Consider the following 14,567-nt stretch of genomic DNA (forward strand, 5'->3'; position numbering starts at 1 on the left):
ATCACAAGACTTGCCCAAAGTCATGAAACAGGAAAACAGTGGAGCCAGCGCTGAACCCTAGATACAAACTTTTCCAGTGATGTGAGCTTGGTAGGTGTGGAGCGCAGCACGTCTGCACAGCTCGGGACTGGCTTCAGGTCTAGGCTGCTCCTGGCTGTGTTGTGGTAAGAGCCAGCACTCCCGAAGAGGAGTGGTTAAGGCGTCAGAAATCGGAATATTGACAGACTGCACATCCTCCCTTCCCCTCTGCTTCCCCACAGAGCGCCAGGTCTTCCTTGCAACATGGAAAGATATTCCCAATGAAAATGAACTTCAGTTTCAGATTAAGGAATGCCATTTAAATGCTGGTGAGTGACGACTCTGAATTTCATGTGTAGCTTAGTAAATCAAATTAGATACTTGAAAATTTTGTTTTTACATACCTCTGCTTTCCACATCTACTTGTTTCTCGTGGGTATATACTCAGTATTTGACTTTGTAAATTTCTCTTTAAAAATTTGGGATGTTCTTATGCAGGTACTACATTATTCACAAGCTAACAGATGTAACAAACAAAGAAGGATGGGTCCATCCACCCAATTCTTTCGCAGCTGAACGTGTGTCAGTCATGTCACTTGCGTATCCCCCTGTAAGCCTCAAGTTACTGAAGTGGCATTTGAGGATATGCACTCTCCCAAGGATTAAAAGGAATCTTTCTCCTTTTGTATCAGCCTTCAGTTTTGGAAGAAAGGTGACTTTCTGAGATCCTTATGCAGGATCTTGTGTTCGTAATTAAACAAAAATGCATCATAGCTGATTAAATTAACTTTTTTTTTTTCCCTTGCCTTGTATCAACTTTCATATGATACTAACCTCTTAATCACCATTAAAAAGCCCTGGGCCTTCTGTAGTTAACTTTATTATTGCAGTTGAACATCAAAGCAGGAACCCAAGAGGAGAAACCAGACAGCTATGTCTCGTGGAGTTTCCTGAGAAGTTGGAAAGGGCCCTGAGCTTTGCAGTGTCCTACCTTGGTCCCAGTCGCTCATTTAAAAAAAAAAAATATTTAATTATTTATTTTGAAAGAAAGAGAGTGAGCATGCACATGAATAAGCAGGGGAGGTACAGAGAGAGGGAGAGAGAATTCCAAGCAGGCTCCGTGCTGTCAGCACAGAACCCATTGCGGGGCTTGAATTCACGAACTATGAGATCATGACCTGAGCCGAAACCAAGTGTCTGACACTTAACTGACCGAGCCACCCAGCTCCCCCCAGTCACTCATTTTTGAGGTTTAGCACCAGGCTTTCTGAGTTGAATGAAAATGAACCGTGGTGCTTAGTACCTCCTCCTTTTATCCATTTCCTCCTCATGCGTCGGTGGTTCTCATGTGGGATTTTCAGTGGCCATCCCACCATAGCTGCAGCACGGCACAGAGAAAAGGGCAGTACGGGAGTAAAGAGAAAGGCAGGAAACTCACTGTCTTCTCTCATTCCTGCCTTTTCTTTTTAACTCTTGTCTTTTGGGGCTCTATGATGTATTCATCCTCTGTATTCGGACAGATCTTCTTTTACGGGGCTGCTCCTGAGCTTTTGAAGAAGTACTTATCTGAGGAGATAGTCTTCTATAATTTCCACTGTAATAACTACGTAGTTGATTCTCTTCAGGAACACCACACGTCTGCCTTCTTCCTAATGTACTCTTGGTCTAGGTTTCTCACCCTGACTGGTTATATATGTATTAAACAAAACCAAAGTTTTTACTACACTTTCACAAAAAATCATAATCCAGGGACACCTGTGTGGCTCAATAGGTTTAGCATCCGACTTTGGCTCAGGTCCACAGTCTCCATTCCCAGGTTTAAGCCCTGCATCGGGCTCTGTGCAAACAGCTGAAGAGCCCAGAGCCTGCTTTGGATTCAGTGTCTCCTCTCTCTCTGCTGCTCCCCCAATCATGCTTTGTCTCTCAAAAATAAACATTAAAAATTATTTTTAAAAATTATAATCCAGTTGAGCTGCTTTGGGTGCCATATTCTAGGTAGACAACAGTGTTACCTGTCTTTTCTGAGGCTCACGGTCAGCTACCACAAGCCTCATTTCATGATTGTAGGAGCTTGGGTCGCCTTCCATGGTAGACGCTGTGCTGCAGGAAGCTGTCGGGTGCAGAATCCACAGGCTCCTGGGGAGAACCAGAGTGGGTCCTGTTAGAGAAGCACCCTGCCCAGCCTGGAAGAGACCCTTTGCTCAAGTCTCTCTTGTGGTAGTTGCTCCTATGGCAACATTTCATATATTATTCTCCTGAGAAAATTGTCCCTCAAAGAAAAAAAGGGGGCTCTGTGGTCAGGTACAGCTGCAAAAGGCAGTGCGTCCTGGGCCTCTGCCAAAGGTAGTCCTTGCATGTGAGCACACGTAAAGGCTGAGGAGCCCCGCCATTGAGGGAACCTGTTTAACTCAAGGTTAACTGAATTTATTGACCGTGGAATTTAAAATTACAAAATGCATATTAACATCCTGTGGAACACTAGTGTTCCTTTTTTTTTTTTTAAGATTTTAATCTCTACACCCAGTTTAGAGGCTCAAACTCACAACCCCAAAATCAAGAGTTACCTGCAGCACTGACTGAGCCAGCCAGGCACCCCAACACCAGGGTTCCTTGACCATGATCTGGGAAACACTGGCCTATAGGGAACAAAGAAGGGCCAGAGCAGTTGGAAAGAAAGTTTGGTTTCAGACATCCAGTATGAAAGGGAAATGCTTTTTCAGAAAAAAAGAAAGAAAGAAAAAGAAGTTTGGATAACTGATGGTTTTAGTCTGGCCGTCAAAATAAAAGATCCCCCTGCTTCCAGATTGGAGTTCTGAACCCTTACTGCACCTTAGTGTACATTTATGGTCTTGCCAAGGAGGAGGTATCTGGCCTTTCTCCCAGTGGGGCTGTGTCCTCTACTGTAGCCTGGCACCGTTTCTCAGAGCAAATTCCATTTTGATCAATTCTGCCATGGCTTCATGCCAGTTCCTCACTGCCTTGGGTGCTCCGAATACCAGCAAATCGGCTTTCCGGTGACACGATGCTTTATGGCAGCACAGCACATGGAGTGGAAGGAAAAACAGCCACTTTTGTTTTCCCCAGGAGCCCCAGGCCATCATTTTCCCACACTAAATCGCTGCTAATCTTGCAAGACCACTTCCTGCAACTAATCCTTGCTAGCTTTTCCTCTGCATCCACTCTAAGGTCTGGAGTGGCCTGGCCTTTACATTCCCTTCCTGTGGGCTCTATTAACAGTACGTTTCCAGGTTTAGTGCCTTCTGATTCAACACCCTGGGTCTAGCTGGGAGCTAAAAATACATCCTTTCCAGCTGATCTGCCCTAATCACAATAGCACCAACACTTTAAATAGCTTTTCTGTGCCAGAGTAGACATTTGACAGATGGAACTAACACTCTAAGGGCTACAGAAAGTCACAGGCTTAAAGGACTTACCAACCTGGCCTTCAGCCTTTACTTTTGCTCTTCCATTTCTTTCTATAGAGAAGAAACAGGAAGCCCTCTTCCCAAGCCTTAAAAATTATAATCAGATCTTAATAGGTGTGCATGATAAGGGTGCTTGTGGGACCACTAGTTCTATAAATACTAGAAAATGTTAAATCGCAAAGACACTAACGTATGGGTCTCCCTGCTTCCTACACTTGTCATTTCTCCTGGCGTCAAGGGTTCTGCATGAGTCTGTTCTGCAGCTTACCATTAGCCACGGGTCAGGGTTAATGTTATGTCTGGGATCACTATCTTAACTGCACAAGAACTAGTTGCAACACGAGAAAGGAGCCTTTCTGGCAGGCAGTCTACAAACCGGTTTTTTAATTGTTTGTTATCTTTTGAAAAGCTCAGTGACATATTGTATCTGTATTCGCTAGTTAGGCTCTACAATAAGGAACAGATCTTTCTTCTGGTGGCGGACTTAGGTAGGGGTGAGTTCTATTTCTCTTTTGTTATGGCTCTCCCTATCCTTTAGAACATTTCAGAAATGGAAATGCTTTGCTGGCCATCACTTAAATAGAGTTGGGTTGCTCAAATGGTTAAAAAAAAAAAAAAGTGGGGTTTTTTGTTTTTTTTTTAGCAGTCATAGTAGTTTTGGACTCACTTGACCACAAGTGCAAATTTCCTCTTCCCACTCTCAAATATAAGTACCATATTCACTCTTCTGCTGGAAGAGATGTGACCTTAGCTAAAGTAGGAAAATGAAGACCACATCCACACCTCCTCAGATTTTAGGCCCCAGACTCAAAGAACCAACTCTGGGGAAGAAGACAAATGAACAAGAAGAAACCACATCCAGAAGCAAGTATAAACTTATTTGCTATCTTTTTTACTCTGTCCTTTGGGGCAGATCTCCTTGTCTTTACATCTCCTTCTAACATTTTTAGACGCTTAACAGTGGTGGTAAGATTACGTCTTATATGCCAGAAGTTCAGGTATGTAAAACACACACACACATCTATATAAATGATATCTTGTCAAGAAAAGTATCCCAGTCTGGCTGGGAAGCCTCCTTACATCTGGCTATTCTTATTAAGTACATTTAGTACAGTCTGAGTATTCTTTTCATGTGTCCATCTTCAAGCTCAAACCTAATATGTAAGGTTTGTAAAAAATCGGCTCATGTGTCCTTGTGTTCTAACCCTCGCTGCAGGAAGTCTTCTGGTAGAAATCACACACAGCCGTTCAGTAGGAGCAGAGCCATGTTTCTGGCCAGAAAGTTTCCTGAGTGTATTAAAGTTACCTTCATTCAACTTGTTTGTTCTACCTGGCTGGTGGCCACGTTTTTTAATTCTGGAAGGCTGAGTGTGTTTGTGTATTTGTGTGCTTCCATTTCTTAGCCTGTCATCACTTACGTAAGTGGTGAAATCATGAGAAGTCTGTAGGAACCTGGGTCTTGCTATATATACAGTCTGGACCACATTTGTGCCTGTGCAGCAAAGTGCCTCTTCGGTAAAGGCTCCTGTGTGTGTTTCCTTAGAAATGGGCAAGCGCCTTGAAAGTTAGGAATGGTTTTTACAACTTAAAACAAGCCCCCCTGTCTTAAACAGGACATTTCTGTCAAAATACATTAGCGAAACTCCAGCTGGTGATGTTGCCTAGCAACTCGGCCTAAGCTGCAAGAGCCCTTCGTTATGGGAACCAAGGTGGCAGAACTGCCTGACCCTGAAGGAGGTGACTGAAACGCATGGTGAGGCCCCTCCCCCAACAGTATTGCATATAGTTACCGGAGATACACTTTTTAGCCCCTCAGAGATAGCTGGTTCTTAAATTATAACTGCTCTGTTTGGAGTTAGTGACGCTTGGAGGTAAAAGGGGAAGGAAGAGTTAACTAACAACTAAATATGGTGCAAATGCTTAATGAATGGGCTTTAATGCCTCCTTCACGGAGCTCTCATTGGTTTGAATGTGGAAGAAAGTCATGTGAGGAAGAACTACTTCCAAGATTAGCCCACATCTAAGTAGGTGGTTTTTAATGCCTATAGCAGTATGCACAAAGCGGCTTCTCCAGCACCAGTCAGAGGCCCGTTCGCCGGTGTTGATGGCAGGGACCCACTGTGCCCCAGATACCATGGGAAGCACAATGATGAGACGCTCCAGGGTCCCTGTGCTCAGAGAGCTTCTTCTCTAGGGAGAGCAGAGACACCAGCCGTCGTTGCATTTTTTTTTCCTAGAGAGCACAGCGGCATAGGACGGATGTTTATGTGGAGAATCCCTCAAGTCAGCATGAGTAATTTGAATTCTCAATGGAAATGAACGTAATAAACTCTCCACAAAGAAGCAGTGTTTATCATCTCTGTTGTTGTCTCTGTTGTTGAGTTTCTTCGACGCTTCAGCGCCTCTTATTTTGGCAGTCAGAGATTCTTAAACATCCAGGCTAATACATTTGACATGCAGGATTTCTAGAACTCTATAGAGTTTTCTGATCCTGGCAGTTGAGGCCAGAGTGGCTCACAGTGAAGTAGTAGCGATTTGGGAAGTAAGTGTGGATTTGATCATCAGTCAGTGTATCCCTGAAGACCCGGGATCAATGTTCCAGAAATAGATAACCAACCTGGCAGTCCCTATGGCACCACCCTACACCCATTCCTGTCTTTGTCCTTTTCAGAGCATTTTTATCTGTCTAGCCCCTAGCTTAAGCTAACTCTGACCCACCGTAATCTCCAAGGTAATTTTTACACTCATGTTTAGGTGCACCTTATTCTGTTGTTCTCTCCTGGAATCTTTTAGGCACTTCAAGAGCCTCTTCCTCACGCTTTGCTATTGTGGGAGAAGGGCTTTCTGAAAAAGCGTTGAGTATGACAGTATTTTTCAGGAGGCTGTGTATACGTGGCTCATGAGGATGGCAGAAAAGTTAGCGTGCATTTGTTATTTTAACTGAAGGTTAACATTTTGAATTTTTAATCTGTGTTTCTAGACACTGTTTCCAGCAAATTGCAAAACAACAATGTTTATACTATTGCCAAGAGGAATGTGGAGGGGCAGGACATGCTGTACCAATCCCTGAAGCTCACTAATGGCATTTGGATTTTGGCTGAGCTACGTATCCAGCCAGGAAACCCAAATTACACGGTAAGGCCTTTCTCAAAATAGGTGAGATGGGTTTAAGAAGGGAGGTGAGAGCCCTTTCATTTCCTCTTAGTACCATGGAAAGACCTGGAGGAGGCACTGCAGACCCCAGATTTCCAAACCAAGCAGTCAGCAAAGAAGCCCCCGTTCACCTCGATGGAGCACCTTCTCTCTCCAGTGCCTGCCCCATCCGGTAGGCACAGTGCCTCTGGCAGCAGGGAGTGCAGGTACTTTTTCTGGTACATGCAGAGTTCTCTACAGTGCTTCTGTAGCATTTCTGTGCATGTGGTGCTGTCACAAGCTGCTAAGGGGGCTGTTTACGTAGCCCATTTCAAGGCCTTCTTTCCTGCCCTTGGAGTTCATGACCTAAGACTCTCAGAGTCATAGACACATGAGCCTTAGAAGCCTTTGTTTTCGCGGCACTGTGTGTCCTGACATGCCCACTGAGAAAGGTGAGGCGAAACTGGGGCACACCTTTGGAAGACTGCAAGAGGACTTTAGTTTGGAAAACTCCTCTGGTATTATAGCTGGACTAAAAATTATGGCCATATTTTTAGAGCAGGAGTGATTGCCTTGAACAACAAAGACTGACCCCTCAGGCCCTGGACATTGTTTGCTGTTGTGAAATGTGATCTCCCAACAGGGTGGTGCTTGTCATCTGCATTTTGTAAAAATGAAAGCCCTTGGGGCGGGGAAAATATTTTAGTCTTCCATTGTCTTTGAGGTTTCCGTATGCTGTTTTGAAGGAAAGAACAGGAAAGTGACAGAATACGGTTCAGTACTGAAGAAGCTGAATCGGAGATTAAGATGCCATTTTAGCCACTGAGCTGAGAAAAGTCTGTGACCACATTCCTTAATTTTAACAGCCAAGTCTGTGTCCATTAGCATACATCAAGGGAATAGTACCACCCAGAACTGAGAATTCGTGGTGTTTTCCCCACTGGTTCCCTCCCTTGAAGCAGCTGGAAGCACATGTGTGTGACTGGGGCGGGGGGAGCGGGGGCGCACGTGCGCAGGCACTGCTCAGTCCTATCAAGCTAGGTTTTTTGGTGTGGGAAACTTCAGGCTTCTTCCATGAAGCACACACTCCTTCCGACCCACCTTCTCCTCCCAACAGTCTCATCTTTTTTGGAAAGAAACTACCCCATCATTTACTTTGAGTTCCCCAAGGAAGGAAAATCCCTTCTGTGCCATTGCTGAAAGGGCAGGTCTAAACTATAAAATCAGGTCTTGTAAAATAACTCTATTTTCTTCCTTAGAAGTGTGCTTTTAAGAGAGGGGCACCTGGGGGGCTCATTCGGTTAAGCATCTGACTTGATTTCAGCTCAGGTTGTGATCTTATGGTTCGTGGATCAAGTCCCGCGTGGGGCTCTGTGATGACATTGCAGAGCATGCTTGGGGACTCTCTCTCCCCTCTCTGTCTGCCCCTCCCCTGCTCTCATTCTTCTCTCAAAATAAATAAATCAGCATTTTAAAAAACTAATGTGCTCAGAGAGAGAGTATGTGTGTTTTGTTTATCCATTTTATTCTGTAGTTTTTTGTCCCTGCTATGCTAAAGAAGCATGGTCACTCCTGATATGCAGATAAGGAAACCTAAGTTGAGTGATTATCAACTTGCTCAAGATCACGTAATTTGTTGGTAGGTGTGTTGTGCTTAGAATTCAGGTTATATCTTGACCCTTAACTACCATCTTCATTGTGAGGATAGTGAGAATTTGGAGAAGAACCTCTTAATGTCACTGTCTTTTTTTTTTTTTTTCTTATAGTTTATTTATTTTTGAGAGAGAGACAGAGACCAAACAGGAGAGGGGCAGAGAGAGAGGGAGACACAGAATCTGAAACAGGCTCCAAGTACTGAGCTGTCAGCACAGAACCTGATGCAGGGCTCAAACCCACGAACCATGAGACCATCACATGAGCTGAAGTCAGACACTTTACCGACTGAGCCACCCAGGGGTCCCAATGTCACTGTCATAAACATTTCTTGTTGAAAACTTTTTAGCTTTTTATTTTGAAATAATTTGAGACTGACAAAATTTTGAAAATGGTACTGAGTTCCCATGTGGCTTTCACCCAGTTTTCCCTTTGGTAACATCTTATTTGCCCATAGCACATTTTCAAACAGGGTATTGATATTGGTACAGTCTGTTAACTAAAATGTAGACCTCACGCAGCTCTCACCAGGTCACACGTTACTCTGTTGCCGATGGGGGTGGTTGGCGAGCGCACGCACTGTGCAGTCTTACTGCACGTATGTGGATTGGCATGACCATCACCACAGGCAGCACACACAAGCGTCCTGTCACCACAGAAAAGGTGCGTTCTTGCGCTCCCTTTATAGCTGGATTCTCACCCAGCCCTGTGCCCTGCCACCGCCGATGCTTTCTCCATTACTGTAATCTTGTCATTTTGAGAGTGTTATATAAATTTAAGTTCTTACAGTATGAAATCTTCTGAGGTTGTTTTTTTTAGTTAGCATAATACCCAGGGCATTCATCCGGGGCGTTAATGTGTATCAGTAGTTTGTTCTTAGTGACCAAGGAGTGGTCCGCCGGACGGGTGCACGCTGCCTGTCCGTCCGCCTGTTGAAGGACAGTTCCTCCCCTAGTTCTTCATTTTAACAGTTTTTACTAAAAGTCATATGTAAGATTATTTTATTCCCGCATCTTCCCAATTGTTTCTTTTTTATATTTGCCCTTTTCCTTTCCTACTTGAAAGATTTGGCTTTATGTTCAAGGATCTTTTTGTGGTCTTTGCACAGTTCTCGTCTAGTGATCAACACCTTGCCAGGGTGAATGCCCACCCTGGATGGCTATGCCTTTCGCCCTCTCCTGCTGTACTCGTTCAGTGTGGGGGACGTATTTCTTCCTGTAAGCCTGGATTGCTTTGCCGATTTGGTGACCTTTGTAGTGTCCTCGCACAGTCTGTACGTACTTCCTCATCCTTTCGGATGGACATGGGTCAAACAAACATTGTACTTCTGTCTCAGCTCTTTGGAAAGAGGGGAAGACATAATTTTCCTGCAAATGCAGGAGGGTGCACTGACATGCCTTTTACGATCCTTCCTCAGCTCAAAAGTCACAAATGGATCAAACTTCATTTTGGCCACTAGAGCTTGAGCAATGACCACAAAAGGGAAAAGCCTCCTATATGTATTTTTAAGATTAAAAACTATCTTTTTACATAGATTTATGTGTAGTTGTAATAAATAATCCAATGGGATTTTGTCCTCATTGTGCCTTTTTATAGCCACACCCACATCCCTCCTTTCTTGTATTTATAAATGGTAAATTTGTTTATACTTCCTTGCCCTCTTTCCTGTTTTCCGTCCATCTGGTGACTAGGTTCCTTCTGCTCACAGAACAATCCAGATTTTCCATCGCATGTGACACAGACCTAATCCATTCCCCAAGTGGTGCTGCAGACTTCAAAGTCTCTCAGGCCCATTCTCTTCCCTCCATCACCCTAAACACCCATTACACTGTTGACCTGTCTCAGCAGGGTATTAAGGAGGAAGAAAATCTGGTTGAGCCATTACTAATGTGATGAGGACCCATGGTCCCTGAGCCTTCTAAGAGGTGGATAAATCACGCCCTCCCCTAACCCGCACCCCCCACTGTATTTCATTAGGAAGGTACGTTTATCCTGTTAGGATGAGGCCCCATCACTCCAGGGTGGAGCTACATCTTATCAGGAAAGAGGAAAGACAACTTGTCTCGGGGGGGGGGGGGGGGGGGGGGGGGGGGTAAGTAGGTATTCCAGACGGTAAACCAGAATGGATGTGTGATGTTCCAGAGTGGTTGGTACTAGAGATGTGGCACATAAGTAAGCCAGTAGTTCAAAAGTTAAAACCCTGGTAAGGCCTCTTTTCCCTTAGTAGCCATAAAAAACAAGCCCCGGATCCTACCTTTATTTTTATAAGTCAGATTGTTTAGCTTTATTATTTGTTCTTTATGTATGTTTCCCTTGTGCTTTCTTCAGGATTTAGCAAAACCTTTTTAATTCATTCTGGCTTGTCTTCGTTGGAGAGCAAAGGATGAGTTTAAGTCTAAACCTGACCCTTTGCTAGATAGAGGTTGGAATGGCTTAGAGAGGGGAGTGTGATTGATTCTTCCCTGTTTACCCACTCTGCAAAGAGCAGCTGAAACTCAAGAGTCCAGCCCTGAGCCGTCCGGGACTACTCCCCACCCCCCAGTGCTAGCCTTACAGATTGGGCTTCTGTAGGAAGGCAGCATTTCCTTATCATCATCAACAACAACAACAAGTCTCCAGCTGGTAGATCTTCCATCTTACAAAGATGTGGAAAAAATATTTTGGGGGAGAGGAACCACCCCTCTTTAGTCTGAGAGTTAACTCCCTTAGGCTGTTCTTCCTCTTTTTAGCTTCCTCTCCTCCTCTTCTGAACCCACATACTTTACCACGAGAATTTTCCACAACACTGACAGTGGAGAGGCTGTGGAGGAGGAGGAGGAGGTATAGGATTACCTCTTAGGGAGCTTGAGAAAGTCAGGGGAATGCCTGTAGCTGCTACTGGGACCAAAGTAGGGAGCCGTTTTCTATGCATAATTATATTCTTAAATTAGTTGGGGGTTTTGTTTTGTTTTTTTCATTTGTCAGAATTGCCTTCTTCATTAATGTCAAGCAACAACTTTGAAAGTGCCTTAGAGACCGAATATTAAAGCTGTAAATAAATAGAGCCTCTTTTGATGTTCTTTTGTTTGGTTGGTTTTTGGGTTGTACCTTTTTTTTTTTTTTTTTAAAGTAATCTCTGTGCCCAAGGAGGGGCTCAACCTCAAAACCCAGAGATCAAGAGTCACGTGCTCTACTGACTGAGTAGGCCAGGTGCCTGGTTTTTGCATTTTCTTAATTTCCATCTTCAAAGTTTTGAGTATGTAAACGTTTTTTCAAGAAATTCAGGGTTGCAGCATTGTGGATGGAACTAGAATGTATTAGCCTAAGCTAAATAAGTCGGTCAGAGAAAGACAAAATACTGTATGATTTCACTCATATGAGATTTAAGAAATAAACAGATGAACCAAGGTGAAGGGAAGGAAAAATAAGATTAAAACAGAGGGAGGCAAACCCTAAGAGATTTTAAATACAGAGAACAAACTGAGGGTTGCTGGAGGGGTGGGGTGTGGGTGGGTGGGCTAAATGGGGGATGGGCATTGAAGAGGGCACCTGTTAGTATGAGCGCTGGGTGTTCTGCGTAAGTGATGAATCACCAGGTTCTACTCCTGAAACAAATACTACACTGTATGTCAACTAACTTGAGTTTAAATTAAAAAAGAAATTCAGGGTTGACCAAAATCTTCCTAGTATTTTTTCAAAAAATAATGTGAAGTTGTCCTGTGTCTCTCAGAATAAAGAGGTAAACGAATATAAAATCTCATAGTGCTATATCATTAAAGACAGCCTTTGCTTATGTACCCTAATAGATGAGACCAATGGTGTCAGTAATGCAGAAAGCAAATGTGAGATTTTCTAATTCTAAGTGCAGTTTGCATGCTTCTGTTATATTACTGTTAATAATATTTTGGTTAATCTGATACAATCAAGGATTTCAAATCTGAGAAGGAGGGAGAGAGAATCTTCAGTGGGGCTCGATCCCATGACCCTGGGATCACGACCTCAACCGACTGAGGATCCCAGGCGCCCAAATCTGGGTTTAAGTTTTGTGCTCAGTGACCCACAAAGTGAAAATCTCAGTGTTCAACACTGAAGTCTTTGTATTACAGTTTTCATTTTAAATTGGTAATTGTGAGACCAGAAGAAGAGAGGTGGTGGAGTGGCGTCAGGAGTGTCTTATGTGCCTGTTTAAGGAGGCAGCAAATAAATGAGGAAGGTGGTGCCTAAATTGCTGTCTCGTTATACTAAGTCGGTGTCTCTCTGTGTAGTTCTTGTTTGCCTTCCATAATGGTGTTTTTGCCATCCTCGGTGTAATACAGAAAGGACTAGTACCTTGGATGTCCCTCACTTACGCTTGTATTTTGCTGGATTGTACACCCTGAGTTGGGACTGGGCTAACATCATCCTTGTCCGAGTGAGGAACGGGCGCAGGCAGCTGAAATGGCCCCAGCAAGTTAGGCTTTCACCCTTCCCTTTTCATTTCATAATAATCCCTGTGACCCATAGCAGAGCATTAGGGTAGCTGTTCCCCCACAGTCAGGTTTTGATGTTTTTGGTATGGCTGATTCCTAACCTCACAGACCCACAGAGAGAGTAGGTGGAAACACAGCACAACTTGACGTTGATTAAATTGAAATTTAAAAACCCACAGAACTTCTTAACAGAATCTCTTTCGATTTGGCCTCTCAGTGAAAGATGCTATTCTCTCTTTGTATCAGAAAGAGATTTCCTTGATGTGGGGACGGGATACCTTTAGAGCCAGTGCCAACCTCCGCGCTAATCCTATTCTCCTTTTCCTCCTAACAGCTGTCGCTGAAGTGCAGAGCTCCTGAAGTCTCCCAGTACATCTATCAGGTCTACGACAGCATTTTGAAAAACTAGCAGACTGGTCCGGTGTCCTCTGGCCATCCTGATTGGTGCAAGCCAAGAACTCTTAACTGGAAGAAATTGTATTACCATGTAGAATCTGAACCCAAACACACCAAGGCCACCCACCAAGGTAGTGACTAGTCTAACCTGTGCTAACCATAGGGCACAACCTGTTGGATAGTTGTAGCTTCCTGTGAACATTCGTAACCACTGCTTCCATCACCTCCCTCCTCTTGCCACCCACCGCTGCTCTCTGTCCTGACTTGTGAGCTTCTCCATAGTGTGCCAGTGGCTGGCATTTTTTAGTGTAGTTTGATATTTTGTAATTGAGAGCTCATTTCAAAAGCAGAAAAAGACAAAACATATTAAAGCAAGGAAAAGTGTCACTGAAACATAAACTGCACTTTATTGTTTTATATTTTTGTACATATGACAAATGGAGGGAATAGTGTCCCAGGTAGAAAGTGTTAAAGCACCTGACTGCCATTAACCACACAGTCCTGGAGGGAGAAGTGCAGTTATTTGCACCCCCTGCTAGGGGTTCTCTCGTCTGTGGCAACCTTCTCCCTGCTTATCTGGGTTTTCACCTTCCTCTCTCACCAAACTCCCTCGCCCTGTGAGTCCCCACGCCCTGTATTTCCATCTCGTCTGACTGCTCTGCAGTTGGGAATGGTGGTCTTCCTTGAATGGTGTTGCAGGTGTGGGAAGTGGGGGGGCCTGTTGGCACTAAAGCTGAGAGACACTAGAATGTCCTACATTCCTTTCCCTTGATCGAACCCATTAACATCGGTCAAGGAATTTGCTCCCCCCACTCCCTGCCCTGGATTTAATTTACTTCTCAGCCCCAATTCCGATCTAAAATCCTAGTTTTAGAGTTGAAACAGAATTTAAGTAATAACTTAGCCAACCCTGATTTTCCTAAAATGGAAAAAGACAAAAGGCACAAAAAGATGTGGACTGCCTGAGACCTTTTAGCTGTTGAGCTGATAGCCCCGCTCATGTGGCTCTCCTGCTCCACTCACTGGCATCGGGCGGCAGCAGAGCATCTCTTCAGTCACCGGCAGGTAAATCCAGATGCCAGAAGGAGAGAGTAGGGGAGGGTTCCCGCACACCCTCCTAGAGCCACAGTCTTGAGGCCGGCAGGGTGGGCGCAGAGACGAAGTGAGCTTAGAGAGGTCACAGACTCGCTTTATCCTCTAACAATCTGATCTGCCCTTTACTCATGTTAATCCGGCTCCACGGGCAGTTGAGACCATCTCAGAGGTCTTCTCTCCGAAGACTGGGAGATACGAAATCCCCTAACACCTTGGGTGTGTTTTGTCAAACAGTGCTTTGTGCCCAAAGCACCAACTCTTTAGCTGTATTCACACTATTACTTCTATGGGCACTTGTCACGCTGCCTGGTGTGCAGTGTTCAGGGTCCACGAACAAAACCACACTTCTCCAATGCCCTTCTCAAGTCAGAGGCACTTTGGGGCCCAAAGGCCTCATGTT

General features: G+C 44.3%; 1 protein-coding gene and 1 pseudogene across 6 annotated transcripts in view; one reads left to right on the plus strand and one right to left on the minus strand.

Moving 5' to 3' along the window:
- The window catches only part of AP2B1 (adaptor related protein complex 2 subunit beta 1), a 122,654-nt gene extending 109,183 nt beyond the window's left edge, over positions 1-13,471 (plus strand). For 2 of the 6 annotated variants that reach the window (XM_029929192.1, XM_029929193.1), the window contains 3 exons: positions 261-347; positions 6,424-6,578; positions 13,011-13,471. In XM_029929192.1, coding sequence (XP_029785052.1) covers positions 261-347; positions 6,424-6,578; positions 13,011-13,085 — 317 coding nt within the window. In that variant the 3' untranslated portion in view covers positions 13,086-13,471. Of the gene's footprint in view, positions 1-260; positions 348-6,423; positions 6,579-6,648; positions 6,803-8,749; positions 8,886-13,010 lie in introns of those variants that run through there. The other 4 variants (XM_029929187.1, XM_029929191.1, XM_029929190.1 and 1 more) reach the window with 4 other exon arrangements.
- LOC115282943 lies at positions 9,230-9,675 on the minus strand (annotated as a pseudogene).
- Positions 13,472-14,567: the final 1,096 nt, after the last annotated feature.

This window comes from Suricata suricatta, chromosome 17 (assembly GCF_006229205.1).
Source record: "Suricata suricatta isolate VVHF042 chromosome 17, meerkat_22Aug2017_6uvM2_HiC, whole genome shotgun sequence".
NCBI lineage: Eukaryota > Metazoa > Chordata > Mammalia > Carnivora > Herpestidae > Suricata > Suricata suricatta.